General features: G+C 70.1%; 1 protein-coding gene across 1 annotated transcript in view; it reads right to left on the bottom strand.

The window, feature by feature from the left end:
• LOC147093349 (RING finger protein 112-like) overlaps positions 1-14,257 on the bottom strand; it is a 232,672-nt gene that overhangs the window by 156,892 nt on the left and 61,523 nt on the right. The window contains exon 4 of the mRNA XM_085974283.1: positions 2,896-2,982. Within this exon, the coding sequence (XP_085830409.1) occupies positions 2,896-2,982 (87 nt within the window). The remainder of the gene's footprint in view (positions 1-2,895; positions 2,983-14,257) is intronic.

Consider the following 14,257-nt stretch of genomic DNA (forward strand, 5'->3'; position numbering starts at 1 on the left):
TCCTGAAAACCGCACAAAAACTCAACCTCACTTACAATGAGGACAAGTGCGTTTTCAACACCACGCGCCTCTGCATACTAGGCAGCGTGGTGGAGAATGGGGAATATCGGACCAGACCCCGACCGACTGCGCCCCCTACGGAAGCTGCCCCTGCCCAACACTCCCAAAGCCCTGAAAAGGTGCCTGGGGTTATTTTCTTATTATGCCCAATGGGTCCCCAACTGCTCCGACAAAGCCCGCCCACTCTTGAAAGCATCCTCTTTTCCGCTCTCTGCTGAGGCCCACGCCAGCTTCAAAAGCATTAAGTGGGATATTGAACAGGCCACGCTACAGGCAGTGGACGAGAACACCCCCTTTCAAGTGGAAAGTGATGCGTCTGACTTTGCCTTGGCGGCCACCCTCAACCAGGCAGGGTGGCCCGTAGCTTTCCTCTCGAGGACCCTCCAAGGGCCCGAGATCAGACACTCCTCCATGGTAAAGGAGGCCCAAGCCATCGTGGAGGCAGTGCGCCACTGACACCACTACCTAGCCGGCAAACGCTTCACCCTACTTACCGACCAGCGGTCGGTAGCATTTATATTTAATAATAAACAGAAGGGGAAGATTAAAAATGATAAGATTCTCAGGTGGCAGATCGAGCTCTCCACCTTCGAGTATGACATCATTTACCGGCCAGGGGCCCTTAACGAATCCCCCGACGCCCTCTCACGAGAGATGTGTGCCAGCGCCACCGGGGATCGGCTACAGACCCTCCACAACGACCTCTGCCACCCAGGGGCCACACGGCTGTTCCACTTCATAAAGTCCCGCAACTTACCCTACACGATTGAGGAAGTTCGGTCTCTGACCAGGAACTGCCGCACTTGCACTGAGTGCAAGCCTCGGTTCTACCGCCCAGATAGAGCCCACTTAATCAAAGCTACACGGCCCTTTGAGCGGCTCAGCTTAGATTTCAAGGGCCCCCTCCCGTCAGTCGACCGCAATGGTTACTTCCTGAACATTGTGGACGAATGCTCCCATTTCCCATTCGCCTTCCCCTGCCCAGACATGACCAGCGCCACAGTCATTAAATGCCTCAACAGCCTGCTCTGCCTGTTTGGTATGCTGAGCTACATCCATACGGATAGGGGGGCGTCCTTCATGAGTGAAGAGCTACGCCAGTACATGCTGTCCAGGGGGATCGCCACGAGCCGTACCACCAGCTACAACCCCCAGGTTAACGGCCAGGTGGAGCGAGAGAACGGGACAGTATGGAAAGCATTCACTCTAGCTCTAAGGACCAAGGGCCTCCCTATCTCCTGCTGGCAGGCAGTCCTCCCAGATGTGCTCCATTCGATACGGTCGCTATTGTGTACTGCCACTAATGCCATGCCTCATGAATGAATGTTTGTCTTTCCCCGGAAATCCACCTCAGGCATATCCATGCCGTCATGGCTCTCCACCCCAGGTCCAGTATTTGTACGAAGGCATGTGAGGGGCCACAAGACGGACCCTCTCGTGGAGTCAGTGCACCTACTTCACACCAACCCCCAATACGCGTATGTCCGGCACGCCGACGGAAGGGAGGACACCGTGTCCATAAAAGACGTCGCCCCAGCCGGTAACGACAACAACCACGACAACAACAGCAACAACGATCCCAGCAACTCTTACCCACCCACTATCCTTTCATCACCGCCGGAAGAACATCGACCAACGGTGCCCCCACCAACTACCCCTTCAACACACCTGGCAGCACCCCCGGCAGAGACCCAGGAGGTCACCGGGGACACTCAGCCGACACCCGCGGCACCACAACAGCTACGTCGGTCACAGAGGACTATCAAAGCCCCAAACAGACTAAATCTGTAGAAGGGGTGAATGTGATGAAATATGCCATTCATCAGGCACTCTGTATTCTCTGTGTTTGATTGTGCCTGTGACTGTGACAAGCAGGGGAGTTTATTTTCAGTTTCATTTCCTTACCTGTATTGTATTGTGTGTAGGGCTCCGCCCATACCTGGCCCCTACTTAAGCAGGCCCCAGCGTGTCTCACAGGCAGTACAGCAGATCTCTGGATGAGAGACACTTCTCCACTGTGTATTACTTTCTGAGTTAATAAAAGCCTTGCTTTGCTCCGTTGACGTTGAGTCTCGGATTCATTGAGGCACATCACCCGGGTGTTACCTGAAGGGGGTGCTGGGTTGCTCGGTTTGACTTTGACTTTCACTTTCAGTTTCGGGTTCTGCTTGCAGACAATGTGCTGTAATTCCACCCATTTACTTAATAAATAGTGAAAGGTACGTTCCGTCTCCTCTATTTATTACTGTTCCCTCACACTGTCACTCAGTAACCACTCTCCCCAGCACCCTGTGTTAGTGACTGTATCTCTACTGATGTTAATCCAGCTCCCTCACACTGTCACTCAGTAACCCCTCTCCCCCCAGCGCCCTGTGTTACTGACTGTATCTCTACTGATGTTAATCCAGCTCCCTCCCACTGTCACTCAGTAACCCCTCTCCCCCAGCACCCTGTGTTACTGACTGTATCTCTACTGATGTTAACCAGCTCCCTCACACTGTCACTCAGTAACCCTCTCACCCAGCGCCCTGTGTTACTGACTGTATCTCTACTGATGTTAATCCAGCTCCCTCACACTGTAGCTCAGTAACCCCTCTCCCCAGCGCCATGTGTTACTGACTGTATCTCTACTGATGTTAATCGAGCTCCCTCACACTGTCACTCAGTAACCCCTCTCCCCCAGCACCCTGTGTTGCTGACTGTATCTCTACTGATGTTAATCCAGCTCCCTCACACTGTCACTCAGTAACACCTCTCCCCCAGCGCCCTGTGTCACTGACTGTATCTCTACTAATGTTAATCCAATCTCTCTTCAATCACTTGTCATGCTTTTACCTGTAATGTCTTTTTCAGGTGTTGCTTCCCAGCTTCTTTACCATAGGTACTGTAATCCCACCAGTCTCGCACTAGGATATCCAGGTGCTAGTTAGACAGAGGCAGATTATTTAACAAAGCAGTGTGCGAGAGAAAATGGCAGTTTACCAGCGGGGCTCGGGCCTTTCCTGCACCGGGAGGGATCAGCAGATCAGCACAGGCCGGCGATGGATCCTGGGCCTTTGCTGCTCAGTCTGTGTGTGAGGGGCTCAGTACCTCACTGGGTGTGGGATCAGCACAGGCCAGGGATGGAGCCTGGGCCTTTCCTGCTCTGTGTGTGTGTGAGGGGCTCAGTACCTCACTGGCTGTGGGATCAGCACAGGCCGGGGATGGAGCCTGGGCCTTTCCTGCTCTGTGTGTGTGTGGGGCTCAGTACCTCATTGGGTGTGGGATCAGCAGAGGTCGCAGATGGAGCCTGGGCCTTTGCTGCTCAGTGTGTGTCTGTGGGGGAGGCTCAGTCCCACACTGGTTGTGGATCAGTACAGGCCGGGGATGGAGCCTGTGCCTTTCCTGCTTATGTTTGGGGTTGAGTCCCACACCAGGTGAGATCGGTACAGGCCGGGGATTGAAACTAGGCCCCGTTTGCTCTCTCATGTGGACACAAATGATCCCGCCGCCACTATTCAAAGAAGAGCAGGGGAGCTCTCCCCAGTTTCCTGGGGCCAATATTTACCCCTCCACCAACATCATTAAAGCAGATTATTCATTCATTATCACGTTGCTGTTCATGGGAGCTTGCTGTGCACAAATTGGCTGCTGTGTTTCCTACATTACAACAGTTACTGCACTTCAAATGTACTTCATTGGACTTTGTTACCTCTACACTTGGCAATTTAATGCAATCCTGACTGGCCTCCCACATTTCACCTTGCCTAAACATGAGGTCTTCCAAAACTCGGCAGCCTGTGTCTTACTCGCACCAAGACCTGTTCACACATCACTACGCTCGCTGACCTACATTGGCTCCCCCTGGGGCACTGCGAGTGAATATCACGACCTCGCTCCGCGGTACTGGAAGAGATCCCCCTCCCTCCTGGGACACTGAGTGAATATCGCGACCTCGCTCCGCGATACTGAAAGAGATACCCCTCTCTTGGTACTGCAGGCCTTCCCGCCTTTATTACAGGGGAGCTGGGCCACCAGGGATCGGTTTCTGGCAAAAGAGCCCAGCATACAAGAGGAGAGCAGGCCTGAGGGAGCATGGATGGCACCCTGTGGGGGCACGGCAGAGGAGGCTGGGGACAGCAGAGGGCGCCTGGAACGGCAGAGGGGGCCGGGGACGGCAGAGGGGGCCGGGGATGGCAGAGGGCCCGGGGACAGCAGAGGAGGCCGGGGATGGCAGAGGGCCCGGGGACGGCAGAGGGCCCCGGGGACGGCAGAGGTGCCCGGGGATGGCAGAGGGGCCCGGGGATGGCAGAGGGCCCGGGGACAGCAGAGGGCCCGGGGATGGCAGAGGAGGCTGGGGACGGCAGAGGGCCCGGGGACAGCAGAGGGCCCGGGGACAGCAGAGGGCCCGGGGATGGCAGAGGGCCCGGGGATGGCAGAGGAGCCCGGGGACGGCAGAGGGAACCGGGGACAGCAGAGGGCCCGGGGCCGGCAGAGGGCCCGGGGATGGCAGAGGAGCCCGGGGATGGCAGAGGAGCCCGGGGATGGCAGAGGGGGGCGGGACGGAAGAGGGCCCGGTGATGGCAGAGGGCCCGGTGATGGCAGAGGGCCCGGGGACAGCAGAGGAGCCCGGGGTCGGCAGAGGGGTCCCGGGGACGGTAGAGGGCCCAGGGAGGGCAGAGGGCCCGGGGACGGCAGAGAGGCCCGGGGACGGCAAAGGGCTCGGGGACGGCAGAGGGCCCGGGGACGGCAGAGGGCCCGGGGATGGCAGAGGCGGCCGGGGACGGCAGAGGGTCCGGGGATGGCAGAGGGCCCGGGGACGGCAGAGGGCCCGAAGATGGCAGATGGGGACGGGTACCGCAGAAGGGGCCGGGGACCACAGAGGAGCCCGCGGACGGCAGAGGGCCCGGGGACGGCAGAGGAGCCCGGCGACAACAGAGGGCCCGGGGACGGCAGAGGGCCCGGGGATGGCAGAGGAGTCCGGGGACGGCAGAGGGCCCGGGGACAGCAGAGGGCCCGGGGACGGCAGAGGATTCCGGGGATGGCAGAAGTCCCGGGGACGGCAGGGAGCCCGGGGAAGGCAGAGGTCCCGGGGACGGCAGAGGGCCCAGGGATGGCAGAGGAGCCCGGGGACAGCAGAGGAGCCCGGGGACGGCAGAGGGCCCAGGGACGGCAGAGGGCCCGGGGACGGCAGAGAGGGCCGGGGACGGCAGAGGAGCCCAGGGATGGCAGAGGGCCTGGGGACGGCAGCGGGCCCGGGGATGGAAGAGGGCCCGGGGACGGCAGAGGAGCCCGGGGATGGCAGAGGGGGCCGGGGATGGCAGGGGGCCCGGGGATGGCAGAGGAGCCCGGGGACGGCAGAGGGGGCCGAGGATGGCAGGGGGCATGGGGACGGCAAAGGGGCCCGGGGACGGCAGAAGGCTCGGGGCAGCAGAGGGCCCGGGGACAGCAGAGGAGACCGTGGAGGGCAGAGGGGGCCCAGGGATGGCAGACGGCCCGGGAACGACAGCGGGCCCGGGGACGGCAGAGGGCCCGTGGACGGCAGAGGGCCCGGGCACGGCAGAGGGCCCGGGGAGGGCAGAGGGACCGGGGACGGCAGAGGGGCCCGTGGACGGCAGAGGGCCCGGGGACGGCAGACGGGCCCGGGGACGGCAGAGGGCTCGGGGATGGCAGGGGGCCCGGGGACAGCAGAGGAGCTCGGGGACGGCAGAGGGGTCCCGGGGATTGCAGAGGGCCCGGGGACGGCAGAGTGCCCGGGGACGGCAGAGAGGTCCGGGGACGGCAGAGGGCTCGGGGACGGCAGAGGGCCCAGGGACGGCAGAGGGCCCGGGGATGGCAGAGGAGGCCGGGGATGGCAGAGTGCCCGGAGTTGGCAGAGGGCCCAGGGATGGCAGAGGAGCCCGGGTACGGCAGCGGGCCCGGGGATGGCAGAGGGCCCGGGGACTGCAGAGGGGCCGGGGACAGCAGTGGGCCAGGGGATGGCAGAGGAGCCAGGGGACGGCAGTCTGCCCGGGGACTGCAGAGGACTCGGGGACGGCAGCGGGCCCGGGGACGGCAGAGGAGCCCGGGGACGGCAGAGGGCCCGGGGACGGCAGAGGACCCGGGGACGGCCGGGTGATGGCAGAGGGGGACGGGGACGGCAGAGGAGCTCGGGGACGGCAGAGGGGGCCCGGGGATTGCAGAGGGCCCGGGGACGGCAGAGTGCCCGGGGACGGCAGAGAGGTCCGGGGACGGCAGAGGGCTCGGGGACGGCAGAGGGCCCAGGGACGGCAGAGGGCCCGGGGATGGCAGAGGAGGCCGGGGATGGCAGAGTGCCAGGAGTTGGCAGAGGGCCCAGGGATGGCAGAGGAGCCCGGGTACGGCAGCGGGCCCGGGGATGGCAGAGGGCCCGGGGACTGCAGAGGGGCCGGGGACAGCAGTGGGCCAGGGGACGGCAGAGGAGCCAGGGGACGGCAGTCTGCCCGAGGACTGCAGAGGACTCGGGGACGGCAGCGGGCCCGGGGACGGCAGAGGAGCCCGGGGACGGCAGAGGGCCCGGGGACGGCAGAGGACCCGGGGACGGCCGGGTGATGGCAGAGGGGGTCGGGGACGGCAGAGGAGCCCGGGGATGGCAGAGGGCCCAGGGACAGCAGAGGAGCCCAGGGATGGCAGAGGGCCCAGGGACGGCAGAGGGCCCGGGGACGGCAGAGGGGCCGGGGACGGCAGTGGGCCAGGGGACGGCAGAGGAGCCCGGGGACGGCAGAGGGGGCCAGGGACGGCAGAGGGCCCGGGGACGGCAGAGGTCCCGGGCACGGCAGAGGGCCCGGGGACGGCAGAGGGCCCGGGGATGGCAGAGGAGCCCGGAGACGGCAGAGGTGGCCGAGGATGGCAGGGGGCCCGGGGACGGCAAAGGGGCCCGGGGACGGCAGAGGGCTGAGGGACAGCAGAGGGCCCGGGGACAGCAGAGGAGCCCAGGGAGGGCAGAGGGGTCCCGGGGATGGCAGAGGGCCCGGGAACGACATAGGGCCCGGGGACGGCAGAGGGCCCGGGGACGGCAGAGGGCCCGGTCACGGCAGAGGGCCCGGGGACGGCAGAGGGCCCGGGGATGGCAGAGGGGCCCGGGGATGGCAGAGGGCCCGGGGACGGCAGAGGGCCCGGGGACGGCAGAGGGGCCCGGGGACGGCAGAGGGCTCAGGGATGGCAGAGGGCTCAGGGATGGCAGATGGCCCGGGGACGTCCGGGTGACGGCAGAGGGCCCGGGAACGGCAGAGGGGCCTGTGGACGGCAGAGGGCTCGGGGACGGCAGAGGGCCCGGGGACGGCAGAGGGCCCCGGGATGGCAGAGGAGGCCGGGGACGGCAGAGGGCCCGGGCACGGCAGAGGGCCCGGGGAGGGCAGAGGGCCCGTGGACGGCAGAGGGCCCGGGCACGGCAGAGGGCCCGGGGAGGGCAGAGGGACCGGGGACGGCAGAGGGGCCCGTGGACGGCAGAGGGCCCGGGGACGGCAGACGGGCCCGGGGACGGCAGAGGGCTCGGGGATGGCAGGGGGCCCGGGGACAGCAGAGGAGCTCGGGGACGGCAGAGGGGGCCCGGGGATTGCAGAGGGCCCGGGGACGGCAGAGTGCCCGGGGACGGCAGAGAGGTCCGGGGACGGCAGAGGGCTCGGGGACGGCAGAGGGCCCAGGGACGGCAGAGGGCCCGGGGATGGCAGAGGAGGCCGGGGATGGCAGAGTGCCCGGAGTTGGCAGAGGGCCCAGGGATGGCAGAGGAGCCCAGGTACGGCAGCGGGCCCGGGGATGGCAGAGGGCCCGGGGACTGCAGAGGGGCCGGGGACAGCAGTGGGCCAGGGGACGGCAGAGGAGCCAGGGGACGGCAGTCTGCCCGGGGACTGCAGAGGACTCGGGGACGGCAGCGGGCCCGGGGACGGCAGAGGAGCCCGGGGACAGCAGAGGGCCCGGGGACGGCAGAGGACCCGGGGACGGCCGGGTGATGGCAGAGGGGGACGGGGACGGCAGAGGAGCTCGGGGACGGCAGAGGGGGCCCGGGGATTGCAGAGGGCCCGGGGACGGCAGAGTGCCCGGGGACGGCAGAGAGGTCCGGGGACGGCAGAGGGCTCAGGGACGGCAGAGGGCCCAGGGACGGCAGAGGGCCCGGGGATGGCAGAGGAGGCCGGGGATGGCAGAGTGCCCGGAGTTGGCAGAGGGCCCAGGGATGGCAGAGGAGCCCGGGTACGGCAGCGGGCCCGGGGATGGCAGAGGGCCCGGGGACTGCAGAGGGGCCGGGGACAGCAGTGGGCCAGGGGACGGCAGAGGAGCCAGGGGACGGCAGTCTGCCCGGGGACTGCAGAGGACTCGGGGACGGCAGCGGGCCCGGGGATGGCAGAGGAGCCCGGGGACGGCAGAGGGCCCGGGGACGGCAGAGGACCCGGGGACGGCCGGGTGATGGCAGAGGGGGACGGGGACGGCAGAGGAGCCCGGGGATGGCAGAGGGCCCAGGGACAGCAGAGGAGCCCAGGGATGGCAGAGGGCCCGGGGACGGCAGAGGGCCCGGGGACGGCAGAGGGGCCGGGGACGGCAGTGGGCCAGGGGACGGCAGAGGAGCCCGGGGACGGCAGAGGGGGCCAGGGACGGCAGAGGGCCCGGGGACGGCAGAGGTCCCGGGCACGGCAGAGGGCCCGGGGACGGCAGAGGGCCCGGGGATGGCAGAGGAGCCCGGAGACGGCAGAGGTGGCCGAGGATGGCAGGGGGCCCGGGGACGGCAAAGGGGCCCGGGGACGGCAGAGGGCTGAGGGACAGCAGAGGGCCCGGGGACAGCAGAGGAGCCCAGGGAGGGCAGAGGGGTCCCGGGGATGGCAGAGGGCCCGGGAACGACATAGGGCCCGGGGACGGCAGAGGGCCCGGGGACGGCAGAGGGCCCGGTCACGGCAGAGGGCCCGGGGACGGCAGAGGGCCCGGGGATGGCAGAGGGGCCCGGGGATGGCAGAGGGCCCGGGGACAGCAGAGGGCCCGGGGACGGCAGAGGGGCCCGGGGACGGCAGAGGGCTCAGGGATGGCAGAGGGCTCAGGGATGGCAGATGGCCCGGGGACGTCCGGGTGACGGCAGAGGGCCCGGGAACGGCAGAGGGGCCTGTGGACGGCAGAGGGCTCGGGGACGGCAGAGGGCCCGGGGACGGCAGAGGGCCCCGGGATGGCAGAGGAGGCCGGGGACGGCAGAGGGCCCGGGGACGGCAGAGGGCCTGTGGACAGCAGAGGAGCCCAGGTACGGCAGAGGACCTGGGGACGGCAGAGGGCCCAGGGATAGCAGAGGTCCTGGGGACGGCAGATGGCCCGGGGACAGCAGAGGAGCCCGGGGACGGCTGAGGAGCCCGGGGACGGCAGAGGGCCCGGGGATGGACGGGGGACGGCAGAGGGGGCCGGGGACAGCAGAGGAGGCCAGGGCCAGCAGAGGGCCCGGGGACGGCAGAGGGCCCGGGGTCGGCAGAGGGCTCGGGACGGCAGAGGGCCCAGAGACAGCAGAGGAGCCCGGGGATGGCAGAGTGGGCCCGGGAATGGCAGAGGGCCTGGGGACGGCAGAGGGCCCGGGGACGGCAGAGGGCCCGGGGATGGCAGAGGGCCCGGGGACAGCAGAGGGGCCCGGGGACGGCAGAGGGCTCGGGGACTGCAGAGGGCCCGGGGATGGCAGAGGGCCCAGGGACGGCAGAGGAGGCCGGGGATGGCAGAGGCCCCGGGGACGGCAGAGGGCCCCGGGGATGGCAGAGGGGCCCGGGGACGGCAGAGGGGCCCGGGGATGGCAGAGGGTCCCGGGGATGGCAGAGGGGCGCAGGGACGGCAGAGGGCACGGGGACGGCAGAGGAGCCCGGGGACGGCAGAGGAGCCCGGGGAAGGCAGTGGTCCCGGGGATGGCAGACGGCCCGGGGACGGCAGAGGAGCCCGGGGACGGCAGAGGGCCCGTGGATGGCAGAGGGCCCGGGGACGTCCGGGGGACGGCAGAGGGGGTCGGGGACGGCAGAGGAGCCCCGGGATGGCAGAGGGCCCGGGGACGGCAGAGGAGCCCGGGGATGGCAGAGGGCCCGGGGACGGCAGAGGGCCCGGGGATGGCAGATGGCCCGGGGACGGCAGAGGGCCTGGGGCCGGCAGAGGGCCAGGGGATATGAGAGGGCCTGGGGACGGCAGAGAGGCCCGGGGACGGCATAGGGCTCGGGGACGGCAGAGCGCCCGGGGACGGCAGAGAGCCCGGGGATGGCAGAGGAGGCTGGGGACGGCAGAGGGCCCGGGGTCGGCAGAGGGCCCGGGGACAGCAGAGGGCCCAGGGACGGCAGAGGGCCCGGGGACAGCAGAGGGCCCGGGGACGGCAGAGGGCCCGGGGATGGCAGAGGGGCCTGGGGACGGCAGAGGGCCCGGGGATGGCAGAGGAGCCCGGGGACGGCAGAGGGAACCGGGGACAGCAGAGGGCCCGGGGACAGCAGAGGGCCCGGGGCCGGCAGAGGGCCCGGGGACGGCAGAGGGCCCAGCACGGCAGTGGGCCCAGGGATGGCAGAGGGCCTGGGGATGGCAGAGGAGCCCGGCGATGGCAGAGGGGGCCGGGGCCAGCAGAGAGGCCGGGGACAGCAGAGGGCTCGGGGACGGCAGAGGGCTTGGGGACCGCAGAGGGCTCGGGGACGGCAGAGGTCTTGGGGACAGCAGAGGGCCCGGGGAAGGCAGAGGGACCGGGGATTGCAGAGGGGACCGCGGATGGCAGAGGAGGCCGGGGACGGCAGAGGGCCCGGGGACGGCAGAGGGCCCGGGGACGGCAGAGGGCCAGGGGACAGCAGAGGGCCCGGGGACGGCAGAGGGGCCCGGGGATGGCAGAAGTCCCGGGGACGGCAGAGGGCCCGGGGACGGCAGAGGGCCCAGGGACGGCAGAGGAGCCCGGGGACGGCAGAAGACCCGTGGACGTCAGAGGGCCCGGGGAAGGCAGAGGGCCCAGGGACAGCAGAGGGCCCGGGGACTGCAGAGGAGTCTGGGGACGGCAGAAGTTCCGGGGACGGCAGGGGGCCCGGGGAAGGCAGAGGGCCCGGGGACGGCAGAGGGCCCAGGGATGGCAGAGGAGCCTGGGGACAGCAGAGGAGCCCGGGGACGGCAGAGGGCCCAGGGACGGCAGAGGGCCCGGGAACGGCAGAGAGGGCCGGGGACGGCAGAGGAGCCCGGGGACGGCTGAGGGCCTGGGGAAGTCAGAGGGCCCGGGGATGGAAGAGGGCCCGGGGACAGCAGAGGGCCCGGGAACGGCAGAGGGGCCTGTGGACGGCAGAGGGCTCGGGGACGGCAGAGGGCCCGGGGACGGCAGAGGGCCCCGGGATGGCAGAGGAGGCCGGGGACGGCAGAGGGCCCGGGGACGGCAGAGGGCCTGTGGACAGCAGAGGAGCCCAGGTACGGCAGAGGACCTGGGGACGGCAGAGGGCCCAGGGATAGCAGAGGTCCTGGGGACGGCAGATGGCCCGGGGACAGCAGAGGAGCCCGGGGACGGCTGAGGAGCCCGGGGACGGCAGAGGGCCCGGGGATGGACGGGGGACGGCAGAGGGGGCCGGGGACAGCAGAGGAGGCCAGGGCCAGCAGAGGGCCCGGGGACGGCAGAGGGCCCGGGGTCGGCAGAGGGCTCGGGACGGCAGAGGGCCCAGAGACAGCAGAGGAGCCCGGGGATGGCAGAGTGGGCCCGGGAATGGCAGAGGGCCTGGGGACGGCAGAGGGCCCGGGGACGGCAGAGGGCCCGGGGATGGCAGAGGGCCCGGGGACAGCAGAGGGGCCCGGGGACGGCAGAGGGCTCGGGGACTGCAGAGGGCCCGGGGATGGCAGAGGGCCCAGGGACGGCAGAGGAGGCCGGGGATGGCAGAGGCCCCGGGGACGGCAGAGGGCCCCGGGGATGGCAGAGGGGCCCGGGGACGGCAGAGGGGGCCCGGGGATGGCAGAGGGTCCCGGGGATGGCAGAGGGGCGCAGGGACGGCAGAGGGCACGGGGACGGCAGAGGAGCCCGGGGACGGCAGAGGAGCCCGGGGAAGGCAGTGGTCCCGGGGATGGCAGACGGCCCGGGGACGGCAGAGGAGCCCGGGGACGGCAGAGGGCCCGTGGATGGCAGAGGGCCCGGGGACGTCCGGGGGACGGCAGAGGGGGTCGGGGACGGCAGAGGAGCCCCGGGACGGCAGAGGGCCCGGGGACGGCAGAGGAGCCCGGGGATGGCAGAGGGCCCGGGGACGGCAGAGGGCCCGGGGATGGCAGATGGCCCGGGGACGGCAGAGGGCCTGGGGCCGGCAGAGGGCCAGGGGATATGAGAGGGCCTGGGGACGGCAGAGAGGCCCGGGGACGGCATAGGGCTCGGGGACGGCAGAGCGCCCGGGGACGGCAGAGAGCCCGGGGATGGCAGAGGAGGCTGGGGACGGCAGAGGGCCCGGGGTCGGCAGAGGGCCCGGGGACAGCAGAGGGCCCAGGGACGGCAGAGGGCCCGGGGACAGCAGAGGGCCCGGGGACGGCAGAGGGCCCGGGGATGGCAGAGGGGCCTGGGGACGGCAGAGGGCCCGGGGATGGCAGAGGAGCCCGGGGACGGCAGAGGGAACCGGGGACAGCAGAGGGCCCGGGGACAGCAGAGGGCCCGGGGCCGGCAGAGGGCCCGGGGACGGCAGAGGGCCCAGCACGGCAGTGGGCCCAGGGATGGCAGAGGGCCTGGGGATGGCAGAGGAGCCCGGCGATGGCAGAGGGGGCCGGGGCCAGCAGAGAGGCCGGGGACAGCAGAGGGCTCGGGGACGGCAGAGGGCTTGGGGACCGCAGAGGGCTCGGGGACGGCAGAGGTCTTGGGGACAGCAGAGGGCCCGGGGAAGGCAGAGGGACCGGGGATTGCAGAGGGGACCGCGGATGGCAGAGGAGGCCGGGGACGGCAGAGGGCCCGGGGACGGCAGAGGGCCCGGGGACGGCAGAGGGCCAGGGGACAGCAGAGGGCCCGGGGACGGCAGAGGGGCCCGGGGATGGCAGAAGTCCCGGGGACGGCAGAGGGCCCGGGGACGGCAGAGGGCCCAGGGACGGCAGAGGAGCCCGGGGACGGCAGAAGACCCGTGGACGTCAGAGGGCCCGGGGAAGGCAGAGGGCCCAGGGACAGCAGAGGGCCCGGGGACTGCAGAGGAGTCTGGGGACGGCAGAAGTCCCGGGGACGGCAGGGGGCCCGGGGAAGGCAGAGGGCCCGGGGACGGCAGAGGGCCCAGGGATGGCAGAGGAGCCTGGGGACAGCAGAGGAGCCCGGGGACGGCAGAGGGCCCAGGGACGGCAGAGGGCCCGGGAACGGCAGAGAGGGCCGGGGACGGCAGAGGAGCCCGGGGGACGGCTGAGGGCCTGGGGAAGTCAGAGGGCCCGGGGATGGAAGAGGGCCCGGGGACAGCAGAGGGGCCCGGGGACGGCAGAGGGTTCGGGGATGGCAGAATGCCCGGGGGACAGCAGAGGAGCCCGGGGTCGGCAGAGGGGGCCCGGGGACGGTAGAGGGCCCAGGGAGGGCAGAGGGCCCGGGACGGCAGAGAGGCCCGGGGACGGTAAAGGGCTCAGGGACGGCAGAGGGCCCGGGGACGGCAGAGGGCCCGGGGATGGCAGAGGCGGCCGGGGACGGCAGAGGGTCCAGGGATGGCAGAGGGCCCGGGGACGGCAGAGGGCCCGGAGATGGCAGACGGGGCCGGGTACCGCAGAAGGGGCCGGGGACCACAGAGGAGGCCCACGGATGGCAGAGGGCCCGGGGACGGCAGAGGAGCCCGGCGACACAGAGGGCCCGGGGACAGCAGAGGGCCCGGGGACGGCAGGGGAGTCCGGGGACGGCAGAAGTCCCGGGGACGTCAGAGGGCCCGGGGACAGCAGAGGGGCCCGGGGACGGCAGAGGAGTCCGGGGATGGCAGAAGTCCGGGGACGGCAGAGGGCCCGGGGACAGCAGAGGGCCCAGGGACGGCAGAGGGGGCCCGGGACGGTAGAGGGCCCAGGGAGGGCAGAGGGCCCGGGGACGGCAGAGAGGCCCGGGGACGGCAAAGGGCTCGGGGACGGCAGAGGGCCCGGGGACGGCCGAGGGCCCGGGGATGGCAGAGGCGGCCCGGGGACGGGCAGAGGGTCCAGGGATGGCAGAGGGCCCGGGGACGGCAGAGGACCCGGAGATGGCAGACGGGGCCAGGTACCGCAGAAGGGGCCGGGACCACAGAGGAGCCCGCGGACGGCAGAGGGCCCGGGGACGGCAGAGGAGCCGGCGACA

This window comes from Somniosus microcephalus, unplaced genomic scaffold, assembly GCF_052327205.1.
Source record: "Somniosus microcephalus isolate GS21.2 unplaced genomic scaffold, FLI_Smic_1.0 unresolved_chr1, whole genome shotgun sequence".
Lineage (NCBI taxonomy): Eukaryota > Metazoa > Chordata > Chondrichthyes > Squaliformes > Somniosidae > Somniosus > Somniosus microcephalus.